The sequence below is a fragment of the Ornithorhynchus anatinus genome, chromosome 3, assembly GCF_004115215.2.
Source record: "Ornithorhynchus anatinus isolate Pmale09 chromosome 3, mOrnAna1.pri.v4, whole genome shotgun sequence".
Classification (NCBI taxonomy): Eukaryota; Metazoa; Chordata; class Mammalia; order Monotremata; family Ornithorhynchidae; genus Ornithorhynchus; species Ornithorhynchus anatinus.
The window spans coordinates 128625436-128648812 of NC_041730.1; the positions used below are offsets into that span (position 1 = coordinate 128625436).

At 43.9% G+C, this 23377-nt stretch overlaps 1 protein-coding gene across 3 annotated transcripts in view; it reads left to right on the forward strand.

Moving 5' to 3' along the window:
• Positions 1–23377, forward strand: part of WDFY4 (WDFY family member 4) — a 404782-nt gene that overhangs the window by 90044 nt on the left and 291361 nt on the right. For all 3 annotated transcript variants that reach the window (XM_029060697.2, XM_029060700.2, XM_029060698.2), the window contains exons 15-23: positions 1420–1526; positions 2663–2900; positions 3766–3842; positions 8505–8726; positions 12712–12890; positions 14982–15213; positions 18202–18347; positions 20581–20692; positions 21744–21934. In XM_029060697.2, the coding sequence (XP_028916530.1) occupies positions 1420–1526; positions 2663–2900; positions 3766–3842; positions 8505–8726; positions 12712–12890; positions 14982–15213; positions 18202–18347; positions 20581–20692; positions 21744–21934 (1504 nt within the window). The remainder of the gene's footprint in view (positions 1–1419; positions 1527–2662; positions 2901–3765; positions 3843–8504; positions 8727–12711; positions 12891–14981; positions 15214–18201; positions 18348–20580; positions 20693–21743; positions 21935–23377) is intronic.

Genomic DNA, 23377 nt, shown 5'->3' on the forward strand with positions numbered 1-23377 from the left:
GATATAAGGCAAACGGATTGGACATAATCCACCCTATTATTATTCCCGGTACCATATGAAGCTTACATTCTTAATCCCTATTTTGCAGATGAGGGAACTGAGGCATAGAGAAGTGAAGTGACTTGCCCAAGGTTACACAGCAGATAAGTGGCAGAAGCCAGGTCCTTCTAACTCCCAGACAAGTGCTCTGTCCACTAGGCCACCTTGCTTCTCAATCAATCAGTGGTATTTACTGGGCACTTAATATGTGCAGAGCACTGTAATAAGCATTTGGGTGGAGATTTAGAACCCAGGCCCTCTGACTCCTAGGTTCTTGCCCTTTCCACTAACCCACACTGCTTCCCAGGGTTAACTCTTTCCTTGCCTATGCTAAGAAGTAGAAAAGGATAGATATGTTTCAGATCTTTAGAGAAGCAGCATGGCATAGTAGATAAAGCACAGGCCTGGGAGTCAGAAGATCATGGGTTCTAATCCTGGCTCTGCCACTTGTCTGCTGGGTGACAGTGGGAAGTCACTTCCCTTCTCTGTTCCTTAGATACCTCATCCATGAAAAGGGGAATGAGACTTCGAGCCCCATGAGGGACAGGGACTGTGTCCAACTCAGTTTGCTTCAATATATCCCAGTGCTTAGTACAGTGCCTGGCACACAGTAAGCACTTAACAAGTACCACAATTATTATTGTTATGATTATTATTATGTCTAGGAAGGGCTCTTTCCACTCCCCATTCAACTCCTAGCTTTAGATTTCTACACAGTTGAAGTGACTCCATCCGGGGATTTGACTTATAATAGTAGAACTTCTGCCGTTGATTTGATCTGGAGGCCCCTTCCCTCTTTATCTGGCCGTCGGCATATCTGGTAGAAGATTCATTCATTCATTCAATAGTATTTATTGAGCGCTTACTATGTGCAGAACACTGTACTAAGCGCTTGGAATGTACAAAAAGATGACCTTAGATTTTTAGCAGAAACTTTCTGATCTGCAATATCGAGTAGGAGGGTTGCTAGGACGATCGGCCTCTTGTTTTCAGAATTCAACTGCCAGATGTTAACTCCGGCGGGTAGCAATTTTGTCCTGGTGGTGATCCTTCTTGATGGTTTGCAGGTGGAGTAAAATGAGCCATTCTAATAAAACAAAAAGAAATAAGGTCAGTGAATCATTTTTAGATATTTTGCTTCATAGTTCATGGCAAAATATGGGTTCAGTTCTCATCTAAATCAGTTTATGCTTTTAACTGATGGAGATTTAATCAAATCCATTTCAGAAAGGGAGATTAAGTTCGTTTTTATATGTGATAACAGAATCCCTTGATTAACACAGCCCATCTTCCAAAATGTTAGAGCTGATTCCATCAATGACTCCACACAGGTTCTCCCCAATATTTCATTTTGCCTCTGTTTTACTTTACTCGTTGCAGGCAGTTCCTTGGCCGAGGGCTCTGCGTCCCTGCTTCTGCTGAAGGCAAAATATTAAATTCATCTAATTTTCAAGGAAACACTGTGAGTCATCCAGAAGAGAACAAAGGTGAGAATGCTCAATATTAGCAATATTCAGGATTCAAATAGAAAAAAAAACCTGTGGGACATATTTCTGGGCTGTTTGAAACAACAACAACAAAAATAATAGGTTTTCTGGATCTTGAACCTCGGAAGAGAAAATCTTTACAAAAAACTCTGGGGCCAGTAGATCTCACAGGCACTAATGGTTCCGTCCCAGTGTGGGACGACACTTAAAATAACCATCACACTGGGGTATAAATATGTGCCACAGTACCCAAAGGAGAGTTATCATTGGTTAAACTGGTTTCGTGTACTCTCCCCACCCATAAGAGCCTTATCAAAGGCACATCTCCTTCCAAGGCCTTCCCTGACCAAGCTCCCTTTCCTCTTCTTCCACTCTCTTCTGCATCGCCCTGACTTCCTCCCTTTGTTTATCCCCCTTTCCAGCCCCACAGCACTATGTACAAATCTGTCATTTCTTTATTTACATGAATGTGTCTCTCCATCTAAACCGTAAATTGGTGTGGGCAGGGAATATGTCTCTTTCTTGTTATATCATACTCTTCCAAGTGCTTAGTGCAGTGCTGGGCACAAAGTTAGTGCTCAATATGATTGAGTGAATGGGCTTATCTTGTTTTCAAGACTGCCTCTTAGTATATTCCCATCTTTCTGAAGCCTCAGCTCAAAGCGAGCATCCCCTCTTCCGATCGTTGCTTGGTGGGTCGATCTGTCTGCTTCACTGATCTTCCAAAAGTCCACTGCTGTTTGTGGACTTTTTTGAGACTGTGCTTCATCAAGCCTTTAATAATAAATAATAATAATGGTGTTTGTTACGCGCTTCCTATGTGCCAACCACTGTTTGAAGGGCGGGGGTAGATACAAGGTAATCAGGTTGTCCCACGTGGGGCTCACATAGTTCATTCTGCTCTCTTCACTCGCAGGTGCCCTCTCTCAGTTCACCACGCTGAAACTGCTTAGGTGTACTGCTGTCGTCCCTTCTATTAACTAAGACTATTAACTATTAACTAAGCGGAACTGGGTCTTAACCGTTGGTAAATGATTTGCCCTGGGTGCTGAGGGACCTTTCAGAATGAAAAGAAATGGCAAAATGTTTTAACTGTGAAACCAGGGTTATTAAACTAAACCTGTCTTGCATTTTAGGATCTGAAACGAGCGGGTCTGAGGGAACCGGACTTCCGAGAGAAGCCGTGGCTGATGTCGGCATTAGGTCCAGAGTTTCACCAGCTGGGAGTTCTCTGTGTGGGTCTAGGGGCCCCAACATGGCTCTCCAGACCGCTATGAGCCTCATTTCAATGACAGCACCACGCAATATGCAGGCACAACGGACGGCACTGTCGCCATCATTCGTGGAGTTTGATATGTCAGCTGAAGGATACGGGTACAGCCAGTGGCTTGCATTTCTTATTCTTTTGCTTAATTAGCTTTTCTCTTCTCAGTTAGCCCACTTCCATTATCACTTTCAATTCTTCCTTATGAATCCCCTTCGAGGCTGTAAGCCCGTTTCTAGACTAGAAGCTCGTGGTAAGTATGGAATGTGTCTTTTCATTGTTGGATCGTACTCTCCCAAGCACTTAGTACAGTGCTCTGCACACAGTGAGCACTCGATAAATATGATTGAATGAACGAAGGACTCTACACCCCATATTTCCAGTATCAACCCTTAGGCCTTGCAGCCTTATAACTATTGCCAATGACAGCCTCAAGGGCTAGTTCTAGCTTATAATAGAAGACTTTTGCCGCACTACGACTCTTCCTGAGCCAAAATCGATTTTTTCGCCGGGTGCTTTTTGTCTCTCATTCATTCGGTCATATTTATTGAGCACTTACTATGTGCAAAGCACTGTACTAAGCACTTGGGAGAGTACAGTATAACAACAAACAGACACATTCCTGCCCACAACGAACTCACAGTCTAGAGGGGGAGACGGACATTAATATAAATAGGTAAATAGATAAATAAATGACAGATATACACATATGTTCTGTGGGAATGGGAGGGAGGAGGAATGAAGGAGCAAGTAAGACCGGCACAAAAGGTGGGAGAAGAGGAGAGGAGGGTTCAGTCAGGGAAGGCTTCTTGAAGGAGATGGGCCTTCAATAAAGCTTTGAAGTGGGGAGAGAGCAATTATCTTTCTGGTATGAGGAGGGAGGGCATTCCAGGACAGAGGTGGAATGTGGGCGAGGCGTTGGCGAGGAGATCACTATGAAATATTGATTTTGAAAGTGTCTTCCCTGTTTTGCAGCTGTTTGTTTATTCCTACGCTTTCCACAGTGGTTGGCACCAGTACCGATTATTCAATTTCCGGTGGAATGGGAATGGGTATGTATCGCCAGCCCGGTTGAGATCGTTTCTGTCACTGTCTCTTAACTTTCACAGACCTGCAATGGGAGATTATTTAGGAAGTAATGCTTCCATTCCTCTGAAGTTCAGCTTTCACTTAAGTTGTTAATAGGACTAGTTTTAAAGGTTACTCTCTAGCCTAGTAACCTCCCCAATATCAACTCTCTAATACTGTTTTGGTATTAGAAGAGATCAGGCTCTTATTCTCATTACTTAGTACTAAAATATATTCCATATGAGACAGATGTATTTTTGCCTTTCTTAAATTTTACTGTAATTTAAGGGAAGTGGGGTGATGAGTAGGTGGTAGCCCCGTTGGTAGTCTCTAGTCAATCAATCAATTATATTTATTGAGCACTTACTGTGTGCAGGGCACTGTACTAAGCACTCTGGAGAGTTCAACACAGTATAACAGACACAGTCCCTGCCCACAACGAGCTTCCAATCTAGAGGGGAGACAGACGTTGATTTCATTCGTTCAGTAGTATTTATTGAGCGCTTACTATGTGCAGAGCACCGTACTGAACGCTTGGAATGTACAATTCGGCAACAGATAGAGAAAATCCCTCCCCAATGACGGGCTCACAGTCTAAACGGGGGAGACAGACAGCAAAGCGAAACAGAATAAAATAAAAACATCATCATCAAGATAAATAGAATGAAGGAGATATACATCTCATTAACAAAATAAATAGGGTAATAAATAATTTATACAAATGGGCAAATGAGGACAGTACTGAGGGGAGAGGAAGGGGAAGAGCAGAGGGTTGGGGGGAAGAGAGGGGGTAGAAGTGGGAAAGGGGGACTCAGTCTGGGAAGGCCTCATAAAATAAATATCTGTACATAAATGCTGGGGGTAGGGGGATTTAATAAAAGGAGCAAATCAGGGTGACCCAGAAAGGAGTGGGAAAAGAGGAAATGAGGGCTGGGTGAAGGAAGGCCTCTTGGAGATATGCCTTCAATAAGGCTTTGAAGGCGGGAAGGATGATTGTCAGATATGAAGAAGAAAGGAGTTCCAGGTCAGAGGCAGGATGTGGGAGAGAGGTCGGGGTGAGATAGACGTGATCGAGGTTCACTGAGTAGGTTGGTTTTAGAGGAGCGAAGTGTGTGGGTTGGGTTGCAGTAGGAGAGTAGCGAGGAGACGAAGGAGGGGGCAAGGTGACTGAGTGTTTTAAAGTGGATGGAAAGGAGTTTCTGCCTGATAGGGAGGTGGATGGACAGCCACTTGAGGTTCTTGAGGAGTGGGGAGACATGGACTGAATTTTTTTTTTTTTTTCAAAAAAAGGATCCAAGGAGCAGGGTGACCTATGGACTGGAGCGGGACAAGGCAGGAAGCTGGTCATTCAGCAGCGAGGCTGATAGCATAATCAAGGCCGGATAGGATACGTGCTTGAATTAATGTGATGGCAGTTTGGATGAGAGCGGAAAGGATGGATTTTCAAGATGTTGTGAAGGTGGAACCGACAGGATTTAGTGATAGATAATAATGTTGGTATTCGTTAAACGCTTACTATGTGCAGAGCACTGTTCTAAGCGCTGGGGTAGAAACAGGTTAATCAGATTGTCCCACGTGAGGCTCACAGTCAATCCCCATTTGACAGATGAGGTAACTGAGGCACAGAGAAGTCAAGTGACTTGCCCACAGTCACACAGCTGACAGGTGGTAGAGCTGGGATTTGAACCCATGACCTCTGACTCCCAAGCCCGTGCTCTTTCCACTGAGCCACGCTGCCTCTCGGAATGATGGCATTTATTAAGCGCTTACTATGTGCAAAGCACTGAGGAGGATACAAGGCGATCAGATTGTTCCACGTGGGGCTAACAGTCTTAATGCCCATTTCCACTCTTTCCACTGAGCCACGCTGCTTCTCATAATGATGGCATTTGTTAAGCGCTTACTATGTGCAAAGCACTGTTCTAAGAGCTGGGGAGGATACAAAGCGATCAGGTCTTCCCATGTGGGGCTCACAGTCTTAATGCCCATTTTACAAATGAGGTAACTGAGGCAGAGAGAAGTGAAGTGACTTCCCCAAAGTTACATAGCTGACAAGCGGCATAGCCAGGATTTGAACCCATGACCTCTGACTCCCCAGCCCGGGCTCTTTCCACTGAGCCACGCTGCTTCTGCAAAAAGTGCTAGTTTTGCTTTCACTTCTAATAGGTACTAAAGGGACTTCTGCTCATGTACAAATTCTGGGTGCCACAGCTAACCATATTTGTCGGGTGTCAGTGGAACATGTTGGTTGAATGAGAGGAGTCAAAGATAACACCAAGGTTAGGGGTTTGTGCGACAGGAAGGACGATGATGTAATTTATTGATTCACTCAATCCTATTTCATTCAATCATATTTATTGAGTGCTTACTGTGTGCAGAACATTTATTTATGTTAGTCTGTCTCCCTCTCCAGACTGTAAACTCGTGGCCGGGGAATATTTCTCTTATTTTGTTGCACTCTTCCAGGTGCTTGGCACAGTGCTCTGCACTCGGTAAGTGCTCATGTCTCTCTTTATTGCTGCACTGCACTTTCCAAGCGCTAAGCATAGTGCTCTGCACACAGTAAGTGATCAATAAATGTGATTGAATGAATGAATGAATAAAAGCTGTTGACTGGTGCTGTCTACATTCATTCATTCATTCAATAGTATTTATTGAGCGCTTCCTATGTGCAGAGCACCGTACTAAGCACTTGGAATGTAGAATTCGGCAACAGATAGATACACCCTGCCCATTGACGGGCTTACGGTCTACAGTGATGGTTAAGTCATGGGAAGGACAGAGTTTGGGTGGGAGGCAAGGAGTTCTGTTTTGGACATGTTATGTTTGAGATGCGAGTCTGAAAAAATTCAGTTTAAGGGGATGTACTGCAGGACATCCAAGTAAAGAGGTCTTGAAGGAAGGAGGAAGTGCAAGACTGCAGAAAGGGCGAGAGACATCAGGGCTTAGAGATGTAGATTTGAGAATCATCCAGATAGAGGCGGTAGTTGAAGCCATGGGAGCTAATTCATTCAATAGTATTGAGTGAGCGCTTACTATGTGCAGAGCACTGTACTAAGCTCTTGGAATGTACAAATCGGTAACGGATAGAGCTAACGAGTTCTCCCAGGGAGTGGGTGTAGATGGGGAATAGAAGGTGACCCCGATCTGAACCTTGAGAGACAACCGCAGTCAGGGGGTGGGAGGCAGAGGAGGAGTCCCCCAAAGAGACTGAAGATGAGCAGCAGGAAAGATAGAAGGAGAACCAGGAGAGGACAGTGTCTTTGAAGCTGAGGTTGGTTAATGTTTCCAGGACGAGGGGATGGTCGATAGTGTCAAAGGCAGCTGAGAGGTGGAGGAGGATTAGGATGGAGTAGAGGCCTTTGGTTTTGGCAAGAAGGGGATCATTTTTGACCTCTGAGAGTGTGGTTTCTATGGAGCGAAGGGGATAGAAATTAGATTAGAAGGGGTCAAGGAGAGAACTGGAGGAGATGAGCTTGAGACATTAGGTATAGATAATTGGCTCAAGGTGTTTGGAGAGGAATGGTATGAGGGAGATGGGGTGATAACTGGAGGGAGTCGTGGGGTCAAGGGAGGGATTTTTAGGATACGAGAGACAAGCCTTCATCATTCGCCTCTTGCATGACAAAACCTTTTGATTAGCGATCCATAATATTTATTGAGAGCTTACTATATGCAGAGCACTAGACTAAGTGCTTGGAAGAGTACAATATAATCGAGTGGATAAATAAGTTCCCCGCCTACAAGGAGACAGATATTAATATAAATGATAAATTATGGATATGCACATAAGAGCTGTGGGGTAGAGGGCGGGTTAAATAGTAGCAGTAAGAGCATGGGCTTGGGAGTCAGAGGTTGTGGGTTCTAACCCCGGCTCGTCCACTGATCAGCTGAGTGACTTTGGGCAAGTCACTTGACTTCTCTGTGCCTCAGTTACCTCATCTGTAAAGTGGGGTTGAAGACTGCGAGCCCCACGTGGGACAACCTGATCACCTTGTATCTATCCCAGTGTTAGAACAGTACTTGGCACATAGTAAGCGCTTAACGAATGCCATCATCATCATTATTATTATTATAGTAATAGTGGTGGTATTTTCTAAGTGCTTACCATGTTCCAGGTACTGTACTAAGCACTTTGGAAATGGGCCAGATCCCAGAGTTTGGTAAAGAAAGGAGCCCGGCTGCTTAGGTGTAACTTTCTGTTCGAGAACAGATGCTTGGGGCTTCGCCTGGTTGGCAGAGCCTCGACTGCCATCCCTTTCTGAACCCCTGCTCCCCACTTCCTGCCCAGTGCTCTGCACACAGTAAGCGCTCGATAAATGCGATTGAATGAACTGCGGTGGATACAAGCAAATCTGGTTGGACACAGTCCCTATTCTCCACAGGACTCATCGTTTTAATCCCCATTTTACAGATGAGGGAACTGAGGCAGAAAGAAATGAAGTGACTTGGCAAAGCTCACCCGGCGAGCAAGTGGAAAAGCCGGGGTTACACCCGGGACCTTCTGACTCCTGGGCCGGTGCTCTATCTTCTAGGCCATGCAGTTTCTCTATAGGGCGCATATCCAAGTGAAATTTCCCTAATGGTCAAGAAACAGGCGATGGGAGAGGACAATGCCCATAAGATCTCTTGTGTTTTGACCACAGGCACCACCAGATCTTTCCCACCCTCAAGCGGCCTGACATTCTCCTCCTGGTTCCTGATCAGCAAGCTCGGCTCCATCCACTACACCCAGCCCGTGCGCTTTCTGACCCTCGTGCGGCACATGGCGCGGACGGAGCAGCCGTACGTTTGCTTCTCCGTAAGCCTCCAGCCCGAGGACCTCACCTTGGTCATTTCCACGGAAGAAAAGGAGTTTCAACCCCTGGGTGAGGTTTTGCAGAGCTGACTTTTATGGAAAATATCGCAAAGGGACCCCTTAGATTTGAATTTGGCCAGAGCACCTGGATTCCACCTCGCTTCCCTTCCCTTATATCCCTTGAATTTTTGGCTGTGATTTTGGTCGGTGTCCAGAACTGGGGTTTTATGGATTTCCTTTCATCTGTCACGACTGTGACTCATCGTTCTCCTTTTGACTGTTTCTACACTAGCACAATGTAAAATATTTCTGGGGGATACAGATTGATTATCAAACTGCCAGGGCTCTTGTCAGTATCGTTATAAATGATCCACTTTGTCTTTGGAGAAAGTGATGAATACATTTTGCAAATTATTTTTTGGATATATCGCAAGTGGTGCGTAAAATCACTTTGGCCATATAAACCGTCCTAAGAGAACCAGCAAGCTAGTCTGAAACAAATCCATTTAAAGGGATGTACAGCAAGTCTTCCATTAAAACTATCTATTCAGAGGTTTGCGGAAATAAATCATTGGTATTTATTTAGCACTTACTGTGTGCAGATCACTGTACTAAGCACTTTGGGAGATTATGATGCCACAGATTTGGTAGCTGAATTAAATGCCCTTAGTGAATTTACAGTCTATGGGGGAGACAGACTGCATTCATTCCTTCAGTAATATTCACCGAGTTCTTATTGTGTGCAGAGCACTGTACAAAGCACTTGGGAGAGTATAGTGTAACAATAAATAGACACAATCCCAGCCCACACTGAGCTTGCCGTCTACAGGGGGAGACAGGTGTTAATTTAAAGAAATAATGTATAAATATTTAACTGACCATCCAGCAGTCAATCAATATTTATTGATTGTTTCCTGTGTGCAGAACAGTGTCTTAGTGCTTGGGGGAATGCAAAAGAGCAGAGTTTTTGGCGTGCTCCCATTCTAACCAAATGAGCCTACAAGGAGGTTTACCTCTTGAACTCGAATATTGACGGCGCTTGTTAAGTGCTTACTCTGTGCCAGGTACTGTGCTAAGCGCTGGAGTGGATACGAGCAAATCGAGTTGGCCACAGTCTCTGTCCCATGTGGGGCTCGCAGTCTCAATCCCGTTTGCGGATAAAGTAACTGGAGGCCCAGAGAAGTTAAGTGACTTGCCCAAGATCACACAGCAGACAAGTGACAGAGTGGGTTTGTCGCAACACATTCTGGAAGGTTGGGACTAGGCAGGTAGGACTTTTCCATGATCTTTATAGTCTCCCTGCTGCTCTTCATGCTGCCAAGGGATTAATAATGTTGGTATTTGTTTAGCGCTTACTATGTGGGGAGCACTGTTCTAAGCACTGGGGTAGATACAGGGTAAATCAGGTTGTCCCACGTGAGACTCACAGTCGATCCCCATTTTACAGATGAGGGAACTGAGGCACAGAGAAGTTAAGTGACTTGCCCACAGTCACACAGCTGACAAGTGGCAGAGCCGGGAGTCGAACCCATGAACTCTTACTCCCAAGCCCGGGCTCTTTCCATTAGCTTTATTACCAGCAACTGCTTCTAGGGGTGGCCTCTCTGCATGGCTCCCCTCTCTGAGGGCCAAGCCGAGATACCTAACTCCCCAGGGTGGATATCAGTCGGAAGGTTAAGAAACCAGAAAAGGCCTGCGTAAGTCAAAGTGAATAGTTCAGACTTGTCCTGATCAAATCAACCTTTTTTAATGGTATTGAAGTGCTATGTGCCAAGCAACATTCTAAGCGCTGGGACGGATACGAAGTAATCAGGTTGTCCCACGTGGGGCTCACAGACTTAATCCCCATTTTACAGATAAGGTAACAAGCACAGAAAAGTGAAATGACTTGGCCAAAGTCATTTAGCAGACAAGTGGTGGAGGCAGGATTAGAACCCAGGTCCTTCTCTCACCCAGGACTGTGCTTTATCCGCTAGGCTTTGCCGCTTCTCTTTTGTTTTGAAATAGGAGGAGAGCAGGGATGACTGCAAGCTTCCCTAGGGAAGTTGATCAAGGGAGGCCTCCAGACCTTCCCGAGAGGGGAGGTCAGACCCCTCCCCCTAATTTGCAAGGCACCACGATTCCCGACCGAATGCAAACCTGTCCAATGCCCTCCACTCTAGATTTTCTCCCCTCCTCTGGTGATGTATTAACCTGCACTGGGTCTCCCATCACTTTTAGCTGACTGTCTCCACCCCACTGATTAGCTGACTGTCTCCACCCCAATGATTCCTCCAAATTACACTCATTCCCCCTTCTCCATGGAAAGAAATAGCAGGGGTAGTAATAATAATAATAACAATAATAATAATTATGGTACTTGTGAAGCAATTACTATGTGCCAAGTACTGTCCTAAGCACTGGAGTAGATCTAAATTAATCAGGTTGGAAACAGTTCATGCCCAACATTAGGCTCATACTCTTAATCTCCATATTTTACAGATGAGGTAACTGAGGCCCAGAGAAGTTAAGTGACACCTCCAGGTCATACAACAGACAAGTGGTGGAGCCAGGATTAGAACCCATGACCTTCTGATTCCTTGGCCTGTGCTCTATCCACTACACCGTGCTCCTTCTCAGTAGTAGTATCAGTATGTGTAGTATTTATTGAACACCCATTTGGCACTGTAGTAAGCATTTGGGAAATAGAGACCCACTCCTTTTTCCAGTCCCTGGCTTTCCTTAATTCTACTTCTTTCTTCTTCCCATCATTTGGCCACGATTCCTACCTCCCTCCTGTTTTAGATTTGTTTATTCTCCTCTTCCTTTCTTTTTGTTTTTCCTTCTTCATCCAGCTACTGTTCCTGTTGTTGTCCCTGCCTCTTCTGCAATTGCCTTTCCTCTTCTGGTGTTTCTTCTATTTTCCATGGACTTGTAATTATCTTCTGCATTGCTCCTTCTACTTCATATACCTCATTCTTCTAACGCCAACCTACTCACTGCACCTCAATTTTGTCTGTCTCACTGCAGACCTCTCATCCATGAAATGCCCCAGGCCTGAAACACCTTCCCTCTTCAAATCCAAGAGATGTTCTCCCTCTCCCACCTTCAAAACCTATTAAGAGCAGATTTCTTCCAGAAGGCCTTCCCCGACTAAGCCCTCATTTTCCTCTCCTCCCACACCCCTCTGAATCACACTTGCACTCTGATTTGCACGTTATTCCCCCCTCCCTCAGCTCCCCAGTCCCCCACTCCCTTCCCCTCCCCTCAGCACTGTACTCGTCCGCTCAAAAGTATATATTTTCATTACCTTATTTATTTTGTTAATGAGATGTTCACCCCTTGATTCTATTTATTGCTATTGTTTTTGTCTGTCCATCTCCCCCAGTTAGACTGTAAGCCCATCAAGGGGCAGGGACTGTCTCTATCTGTTACCTATTTGTACATTCCAAGCGCTTAGTACAGTGCTCTGCACATATTAAGCGCTCAATAAATACTATTGAATGAATTAATTATCTGTAATTTATTTATATTAATCCGTCTCCCCCACTAGACTGTAAGTTCTTTGTGGGCAGAGAATGTGCCTACCAATTCTGTTATATTGTGCTCTCCTAAGCACTGGTCCTACATAGTAAGAGGTCAATAAATTCATTCATTCAGTCAATTATATTTATTGAGTGCTTATCGTGTGCAGAACACTGTACTTAGTGCTTGGAAAGTACAATTCAGCAGCGGAGACAATCCCTGCCCACATAGCATCACAGTCTAGAAGCGGGGAGACAGACATCAAAACAAGTAAATAGGCAATAAATACGATCGATTGATCTATTCTGCTACTCTTGAGGCTTCAGGAGTTCTGAGCTTCCTTGGAACCGGGGGTGAGTTATCAACTCAAAGGGTCAATGGCTTGATTGTTCCCGTTCAGTCCATTTCAAAGGTGGTGGGGCAGAATAAATAGCTGGTTATCAGTAAGCTTGTCCATTCAATAAACCTTCATCTCCCCTTACACCTGAGAAGAACTAGGGCTAATGAGATTGGTGTTTCTGTTTGTCTTTGTCTCTACATCTCTGAGGCAGATATTATGGAACCTGAGGAAACCAGTGAACCTCCTGCTGGAAGTCGAGTCCAGTTCAAATGCGTCAAACTGATCACAACTGGACAGTGGCACCATCTGGCCATTGTTGTTGCTAAAGAAATGAAAAGAACTTGTGTCGTTCGTGCCTTTATCGATGGACAACTAGTTGGTTCTGCCAAAGTAAGTTGGACTCCCACCTTTTAATGGTTCTGAGCAAGCCTTCTGATGTGAAGGAGATTCTCTGACTTCCTGATGGAAGTTGCGGTAATTTCCTTTATTCGATGTGATACATTGGACTATGTGCTTTATTGTAAATAATAATAATTGTAATGAATGAATTATTCAATATTCAATTAATTAATGATTCAATTAATAATTATGGTATTTGTTAAGCCCTTACTATATTCCAAGCACTGTTCTAAGCACTGGGGTGGATACAAGGTAAATCAAGTAATCAGGTTGTCCCTCCTGGGACTCACATTCTACATCCCTATTTTACAAATGAGGTAACTGAGATACTGAGAAGTGAAATGACTGACCCAAAGTCACACAGCAGTCAAGTGGCAGAGCTGGGAGTAGAACCATGTCCTCTGACTCCCAAGCCTGTGCTCTTGCCACTAGGCTATGCTGTCTCTCAGAGGCCACGCTGCCGCTTCTACAGATGCCAAATGATGCTTTCCTTTGTGTAAAAGAATATATGCCTTGGGTCACTTTGAAATTAAAGCCATTGTAGAACAATGATAAGAATGATAATAATAACGATAATGGTATTTGTTAAGCACTTACTACATGCAAGCACTGTTCTAAGCACTGGAGTGGATAGAGATTATTCAGGTTGGACACTGTCCCTGTCCCACATGGGGCTCATACTCTTATCCCAGTGTTACAGATAAAGGTAACATTGGCTTCAAAGCTCTCCATCCCCTGGCCCCGTCCTACCTCACCTCCCTTCTCTCTTTCCACTGCCCACTCTGCACACTTCTCTCTTCTGCCGCTCACCTCCTCACGGTCCCCTGTTTGCGCCTGTCCCGACGCTGACCCCTGGCCCACATCCTACCGCTGTCCTGGAATGCCCTCCCTCCTCACCTCTGCCATACTAACTCTCTTCCCCTCTTCAAAGCCCTACTAAGAGATCACCTCCTCTAGGATGCCTTCCCAGACTGAACCCCCCCTTTCCCTCTGCTACTCCTCCCCTCCCCAATCCCCCTTCTCCTGCCCTCTGCTCTTCCTCCTTCCCCTTTCCTCAGCACTGTGCCTATTTGTATATATTATTTATTACTCTATTCATTTTGTTAATGATGTGGATATATCTATGATTCTATTTATCCTGATGATGTTGTTTTGTGTTATTCTGTTTTGCTTTTCTGTCTGTCTCCCCCGTTTAGACTGTGAGCCCCTTATTGTGCAGGGATTGTCTCTATCGGTTGCCAAATTGGTACATTCCAAGCCCTTAGTACAGTGCTCTGCACATAGTAAGCGCTCAATGAATGCTATTGAATGAATGAATGAGTAACTGAGGCCCGGAGAAGTTAGGTGACCTGCCCAAGGTCACACAGCAGACACAGCAGGAGTAGGGATTAGAACCCATGACCTTCTAACTACCAGACCTGTGCTCTATCCACTCTAACCCTTTGCAAATGTTATGTTGATTCCCAGCTTCACTCTAAATAATGTTTTGAGTTGGTACAGCTGATTTTTTCCCCTTTAGAAAAGTGCATTTCAATAACTCTCAAGTGAATATGAGCATGGGCTTGGTAGTCTGAGTTTGTGGGTTCTAATCCCAGTTCTGCCACTTATCAGCTGTGTACTTTGGGCAAGTCACTTAACTTCTCTGTGCCTCAGTTACCTCATCTGTAAAATAGGGATTCAGACTGTGAGCTCCACGTGGGATAACCTGAATATGTATCTACCCCAGCGCTTGGAACAGTGCCTGGCACATAGTAAGCGCTTAACAAATTCCATCATTATTATCGTTATTGGATTTACACCCTTTGTTCACTCCTCTCTCAGCCCCACAATACTTATCTATATATCCGTAATTTATTTATTGATATTAATGTCTGTCTCCCCCATAGACTGTAAAGCCTTTGTGGGCAGGGAACATGTATACCAACTGTGTAATATGCACAGAAAGCTCTCTGTAAATACAATTGACTGATTAGGGGTGCAGAGGTTTCCTCAGAACTGATTCTCCAGGGGCCTAAACAATCGATCAACATAGCAATCGTATATATTGAGTGCTGTTAACCTTTTAACCCTGTTCGATTGCAGATGCTCTACATCCAGTCCCTACCAGGCCCTTTCCCTTCTATGGATCCTTCATCCTTCATTGATGTCTATGGTTATATTGCTACTCCTCCAGTCTGGAGTCAGAAATCTCCTCTGATCTGGCGACTCGGTCCTACCTTCTTCCTTGAAGAGGCAATCTCTGTGGAAACTCTGGAAATCCTTAACAAACTTGGCCCAAGATACTGTGGCAACTTACAAGCTGTACATCCTCCAGGTAAACTCCATTTTGATCTACAGTATATTTCTCTGGCAATCCTTTTTTTTTTAAATGGACATCTCATTATTTATAGTGTATTTATGGAGAAGAAGCTCATTGTGGGTCAGTCATTAAGGAAGACCTCTGTAATTGGAGCATTACATATTTACAACCCAACACAGAAAGGAGCAGAAAAGGAAGTGGCAATATCCTTTGGAATCCAGCTTCAAAGCACCGCATAATGGAGTGGTGTAATACATCAAGGGGAGGGGGAGAGGGGAGGGAGATAAATAGGTTACATTGCATTTAATGAAGAAGCTTTTTAACTAAAGTATACTATTATCTTCAATTATTAAACAGGCAGACAAAGCTTCCACATTTGCAGTATTGATTGCTGGCTGTTGTCAACTCCCTTATGGAAAGATTTTGAAGTCAATCTATCCTCTGAACTCCCTTGCAAAGAGTGTTGGGTCCACCTTTCCTTTACGTGACATACCCAAGGGTAGTCTGAAAGACTTCACTAAATTTTTATCCCTTTTTGTGGGTTGAGCCTCTGTTATCTCATCTGAGGATTAAGATTGTGAGCCCCATGTGGGACAAGCTGATTACCTTGTATCTACCCCAGTGCTTAAAACAGTGCTTGGCACATAGTAAGCTCTTAACAAATACCATCATTATTATTATTATTGTTATTATTATTATTCAGGCATCCCATTAAAAGAACCTCATTCTTAATTCATGAACTCTGTCTAAGGTAACACCAGTTTTTAGCATATGTCACATTATCATTATCACTTTAAATGAAGTTTTCAAATAATAATAATGATAGTAATGGTATTAGGTGCTGACTTTGTGCCAAGCATTGTTCTAAGCACTGGGATAGACGCAAGGTCGTCGGGTCTGACACGGTCCCTGTCCTACATGGGGCTCACAGTCTTAATCCCCATTTTACAGATGAGGTAACTGAGGCCCAGAGAAATAAAGTCACTAGCCTAAGGTCACGTAGCAGACATTTGATCACACAGCAGAAATCACCCTGAAAAATAGGATAACCCTCCCTGAAGGACTGTAGACATTTAGGGGCATCATTAAATTTCAGGTGTAGAAGTGTAAACTTCTTGTGAGAAGGAGAAGTGTTACTTGTTTCTATTGTACATAATAATAATAATAATAATGTTGGCATTTGTTAAGCACTTATTATGTGCTGAGCACTGTTTTAAGTGCTGGGGTAGATGCAGGGTAATCAGGTTGTCCCACGTGAGGCTCACAGTCTTCATCCCCATTTTACAGGTGAGGGAACTGAGGCACAGATAACTTTTGACTTGCCCAAAAGTCACACACCTAAACTCTTAACAGTCCACTTCACTAGGTCCGCACAAAATAAACACTATTAATCCATCAAGCATTAGTATTTTCAGAGAGTGCTAACACTGCACAGCCCTGTACAAAGAAATAGGAGGTTGGAATAGAGTTAAGAGACATGATCCTTGCCCTCAAGAAACTTAAATCTTGGGAGGGAGGGAGAAGGTATGAGCTGAGGAGACTACCGTTAGTCAATTAAGTAAATTACAAGTAGTTTACTGCGTGGAAGGAGGCCATGGTAAACCGCTTCCATATTTTTACCAAGAGAACTCTATGGATCCACTATCAGAGCAACTGCAGATGGAGGTGGGGCGTTCTGGGAGAGATGTGTCCATAGAGGGGGAAACAACAGAGTTTACAGGAACGTTCATAAGTGTGCTTGTTAGATGAAGCTTTGCAGTCCTGACTTGGGGCTACTTTTGAAAGAAAATCCTAAATCTTTACTTTTATCCGGTGAATAGACTTAGATTGGCAGTCCCATGTGGGTCAGGGACTGTGTTCAACCTCATCATCTTGACATGCCCCAGTACTTAGCACAGTGCTTGACATGTAACACTTAAAAACTACCCTTAATTATTAATTAACACTGAATCCTGAGCATGGAATTATAAAAACAAAACACAGTTTCATTATTAGTGTGTCTTAAACAAAAAAATTTTGCAAAAATTTGAGGAATTAATGTAGAGTTATTATTGGAGCAAAGCCCTGTCTAGTTGCATTTGATACTGGAAAAATTGGCTGAGAAAATAAACATTTTTCTAGACTGCCATTTAAAGGACTCCTGTTAAGTGACTGATTAGCATGCAGGAGAGCTAAGGTTCAACCCTCCTTCCATAAGGGTTTGAAGCTTTGGCTTTAAAGTACTCAATAACCTTTCCCCCTCCTACTTCACTTTGATACTCTCCTACTACAACCCAGTCCTCACGCTTTGCTCCTCTAATGCTAACCTTCTCGTTGTGCCTCAGTCTTCTCTATCTTCCTGTCCCTTTCACTCATGTCCTACTTCTGGCATGAAATGTTCTACCTCCTCACGTCCAACAGATAAATATACTGTCCCCTTCTTCAAAGCTTATTGAAGGCACATCTCCTCCAAGAGGCCTTCCCTGACTAAGCCCTCCTTTCCTCTTCTCCCACTCCCTTTTGCCTTGCCCTAACTCGCTCCCTTTTTCCATCCCCCCTTCCCAACCTCAAAGCACTTATGTACTTTTCTGTAATTTATTCATTTATACTCATGTCTGCCTCTCTGGACTATAAACTCGTTATGGTCACGGTATGGGTTAATTTATTGTTATATTTCACTCTCCCAAGTCTTAGTACAGTGCTGTGCACACAGTGAGTACTCAAAACTGTCTCTATCTGTTGCCGATTTGTACATTCCGAGCGCTTAGTACAGTGCTCTGCACATAGTAAGTGCTCAATAAATACTATTGAGTGAACGAATGAATGAATGCAACTGAACGGCTGACCAACTGACTCCAATAGCATTTTACTGTATAAAGTGTTGGATTACTCTCTCAATCCTTGACAGTTCATCTTCTTTACTTGCTAAATGGAAAGAAGAATCAGGGCACGGAGAGGAATCAAGTTTGCACTTTGTAATGTACAATGAGATGCTTCACACTAACTCTATGGGCTTTGTTCTAGGAGATGACTCACGTAGTGAAGACTTAAGCCTTGTTGCAGAGGAAAAAGTGTCTCTGGGGCTTAATGTAGCCAGTTCCTCTATCACCTACATCACAGAAATCAAAAGCAATTACAATGAAGTTGATAGTCGTCTGATAGCTAAAGAGGTAATCTCTTTCGTATCCTTTTTGGCACACTGGTTTTGTAGGACTTGACTTCTGATTCGACTTGGGCTTCTTGCTATCCCATATTCATTCAGTTGTACTCTGAATTGTACAGGGAAGCAGCATGGCTCAGTGGAAAGAGCCCGGGCTTCGGAGTCAGAGGTCTTGGGTTCGACTCCCGGCTCTGCCACTTGTCAGCTGTGTGACTGTGGGCAAGTCACTTAACTTCTCTGTGCCTCAGTTACCTCATTTGTAAAATGGGGATTAACTGTGAGCCTCACGTGGGACAACCTGATTACCTGATCACCCTATATCTACCCCAGCACTTAGAACAGTGCCCTGCACATAGTAAGCGCTTAACAAATACCAACATTATTATTATTACTCTGTAAATTTGCAAAAACCACTGGCCGTTCATTCTCAGTCTCCTTTATGGACACCTCCTTTGCTTCCCGACCCCCTAACTGTGGGCATCCCTCAAGGTTCAGTTCTTGGTCCACTTCTCTTCTCCATCTACACTCATTCCCTGCAGAACTCATTCGCTCTCATTGCTTCAACTACCATCTCTATGTGCATGATATCTAAATCTACATCTCCTCCCCTGATCTCCGTCCCTCTCTCCAGGCTCGCTTCTCCTCCTGCTTTCAACCAAGGTTCCTCTCTCTCATTCAACCCACATATTCAATCCATCAATCCTGTTGGTTCCATCTTCATTACATGGTTAAAATCCACCCTTTCCTCTCCATCCAAACTGCTACCTCATTAATACAGTCACTCATCCTATCCTGCCTAGATTATGACATCAGCATCCTTGCTGGCTCCCCAACCTCCTGTCTCTCCCCACTCCAGTTCATACTTCACGCTGCAGCCCAGATCATCTTTCTACAGAAACATTCGGGACTTGTCAGGCCACTCTTCAAAAATCTCCAGTGGTTGCCCATCCACCTCCGTATCAAACAAAAACTTCTCACCATTGGCTTTAGAGCACTCCTTCAACTTGCCCCTCCTATCTCACCTCACTCATTTCCTACAACCCAGCCTGCAAACTTCCCTCCTCTGGTACTAACCTTCTCGCTATGCCTTGATCTTGCCTGTCTAGCCACCGTCCCCTAGCCCACGTCCTGCCTCTGGCCTGGAATGCCCTCCCTCCTCTTACCCGACCGACACTCTCCCCCTATTCAATGCCTTATTGAGGGCACATCTCCTACAGGAGGTCTTCCCAGACTATGCCCCACTTTTCCTCATCTCCCACTCTCTTCTGTGTTGCCCTAACTTGCTCCCTTTTCTCTCCCACCTCCTCCAGCCCCACAGCATTTATGTATTTATCCCTAATTTTATTTATTTGTATTGATGTTTGTCTCCCCCCGCAGACTGTGAGCTCATTTTGAGCTGAGAATGTGTCTACCAACTCTTATACTGTACTCTCACAAATGGTTAGTACAGTGCTTTGCACATAGTAAGCACTCAATAAATATGAAGCAGCGTGACATGGGGATTTAAAAGTGTGACCCCCACGTGGGACAACCTGATTTACCCTGTATCTACCCCAGCGCTTAGAACAGTGCTCTGCACATAGTAAGCGCTTAACAAATACCAACATTATTATTATTATGATGATGATGGATTGATCGAAAAAACAAACTACATAAAAGGGAAGGTAAACTTGAGGTTTTCCAGTAGTGCATATTGAGGGAAATAGGTAGATTTTTAGCGAAAAAGTCCCAATTCCTCTTTTCCAACCTCCCACTAAAGTCCACTGTAATGTATACCCATCACTTGCCCATTTCAACCAGACCAAGATTTTTGAATGAAGTAGCATTTAGTTAAATAGGGAAAATAGTCAGTCAGTCAATCAATCATATTTATTGACCATGTACTGTGTGCAGAGCATTTTACTAAGTGTTTGAGGAAGTACAATACAACAAGAAACGAACACATTCCCTGTCCACAATGAGCTTTGAGCAGGGATGAATAAAGGGAACAAGTCAGGGTAATGCAGATGGGTGTGGGAGAAGAGGAAAAGATGACTTATGGAAAGTCTGTTACAAAGGCATGACTGTATCATAGGGGACTTGAATTCTAAACCTTACTTGAGCTCCAAGTGGCTGTTTCTCCGTTCATCCATCAAAGACTCAGAATGAAGACAATTTCCCTTCCATTTCCCTCTTCCCAGTCACGATGCATTCCTTATTGAGTTGCCGTGAAAGTCCTTAGGAGTAACTCTCCATTTCTTTAGATGAAAATTTCATCTCGAGACAACTCTACGCCAGTGTTTTTGGTACGAAATTCTGCCGGACATCTCTCTGGTTCCCTTCGGGCAATTGGAGCCGTTGCCGTGGGCCATTTGGGTATGTATCGATTACAAAACTTCAGGAAGTACCTGCTGCAGGACCTAGCGCAAGTCACTTACTTTTTCTGTCTCAGTTTCCTCATCTGTAAAAAAGTGACTAAACCTATTCTGTCACCTACTTAGACTGTGAGCCCCATGTGGGACAGGGATGATGTCAATCCTGATCATCTTGTTTCTAACCCAGCACTTAGTACAGTGCCCAGCACATAGAAAGTGTATAGCATTATTTTTTATTAAAAACTATTAACAAATAGTTAACTAATAACTATTTTTAACAGTAATAACTTGTTTTGATGTCTGCCTCTCCCTTTCTAGACTGTGAGCACACTTTTGGGCAGGGATTGTCTCTGTTGCTGAATTGTACTTTCCTCATGCTTATTACAGTGCTCTGCACACAGTAAGAGCTCAATACAATTGAATGAATTAATGTATAAACTATCATTATTCCAATCCTTGGACTAGCACTATTCTGCCCATCTTGGAAGTCATAGTAATTGTGATATTTGTTAAGCACTTATTATGTGCCAGGCACTGTATTATGCACTTGGGTGGATACAAACAAGTCACGTTGAACCCAGTCCCTGTCCCATGTAGGGCTCACAGTCTCAATCCCCAGTGTACAGATGAGGCCCAGAGAATTGAAGTGATTTGTCAAAGGTCACACATTCAACAAGTGGTGGAGCTGGGATTAAAACGCATGACCTTCTGACTCCCAGGCCCATGTCCTATCCACTGAGCTATGCTGCTTCTCTAGCTGAGAGTCTCACAGGGCACTGGCAGATGGCTACTCTGGGAAAGTTCAAAGAGAATTTCTTCTCACCTGTGCTGGAGGACTGTGCAAAGAGAAAGAAACGAGCTGAATATTTCACCCACAGAGCAGCTGAATCCTGAGAATCTTACGTAATGGCTCTATAGCATCACCTACCTCAAACACCGTGCCTGACTGTGAAATAGCTACCTCCATCTTATCTGTAGGATGTGTATTACATTCTGATGAGAATAGCGGAATGATGTGTGCCCTGTCCTGACAATGGCTTCCATTTGCTCAGGTGTCAGGGTCTTTCACTCCAGTCCAGCAGCCAACAGCCTGAACTTTATTGGCGGCCCCGCTGTGCTCCTTCGGCTGATTTCGCTGGCCACAGATGACCATACCATGTATGCAGCAGTCAAAGTCCTTCATTCGGTCTTATGTAGCAGTGCTATGTGTGCGAAACTCATGAAACACATCTGTGGATACCAGGTAAAGAAGGACCGAAGCACTTAACACAGTGCTTTGCATGGAGTAAATGTTCAGTACAGTTGTTTGAGCACTCAACGACAGTCCTCTAGACTGTACGATCACCCTCTTGACTGTAAACCTGACTCTATTTATTGCCATTGTTCTTGTCTGTCCATCTCCCCCGATTAGACTGTAAGCCCGTCAAGCGGCAGGGACTGTCTCTATCTGTTGCTGACTTGTTCATTCCAAGCGCTTAGTACAGTGCTCTGCACATAGTAAGTGCTCAATAAATACTATTGAATGAATGAATAAGCTCGTTGAGGGCAGGGAATTTGTCTGTTTATTGTTGTTCTTTACTCTCCCAAGCGCTTAGTACAGTGCTCTGCACCCAGTAAGCATTCAAAGAATTTGATTGACTGACTGACTGGATTGACTTGGACTGGGGATTTTGTATTGATTTTTGGATAAATGGACAGATCCATCTCCCTTCATCTTCTTGATTTCACTTCTTTATTTTGCCTTTGGTCTCCCTAGCTTAGGGGAAGTATATTGTCATGGTCACTGTGAAACAAATATAACAGGACACGTCCAGTGTGACTGTAGAGTCACCACCTTTATGGGGTTGCTATACTGGGTGGCCCAGTTGTTTGTATTGTTGTTCTGCCTGTGGTCAAGGAAAACCAGTTTCCACCACATCGGTGAAATCATTTGGAGTGGTCAGCGAAGCTTGGTGGGCAGTAACTTTCCCACCTTGAGGATGTGAGTAGTGAGGGGGAGGATTCTATTTTCAATTTAAACTTAAAAGGCAGTAATAATACCAAACTAGAGCTTCAGAAAAGAAAAGAAAAAGAAAGAGAGGTAGGTGAGTGGCACATACCCACTTAGACTCCCTTGTAGTAAGAGAGATGGTTAGGAAGACACATCGATTCTTCTCAGTCAGAAAACTGTGATGTTTCTTTGACCTTTCTAAGTGGATTTAAGCATGTTTTGGGCAGGGATTATGTCTGTTTCCTATATTATTATTACTCTATTATTCATTTATTCATTCATTCAATAGTATTTATTGAGAGCTTACTATGTGAAGAGCACTGTACTAAGCGCTTGGAATATACAAATCGGTAACAGATAGAGACAGTCCCTGCCCTTTGATGGGTTTACAGTCTAATTAGGGGAGACGGACAGACAAGAACAATAACAATAAATAGAATCAAGGGGATGAACATCTCAAGGTTGTCCCATGTGGGGCTCACACTTTTAAATCCCCATGTCACGCTGCGTCATATTTATTGAGTGCTTACTCTGTGCAGAGTACTGTACTAACCATTTGTGAGTCTAATCGGGGGAGACAGACAAGAACAATAATAATATATCATTATATTATTATTATTATCTTGAAGTCTCCCAGGCACTTAGTACAGTGCTCTACACACAGTAAGCTCTCAATAAATATGCCGTGCTCTACAC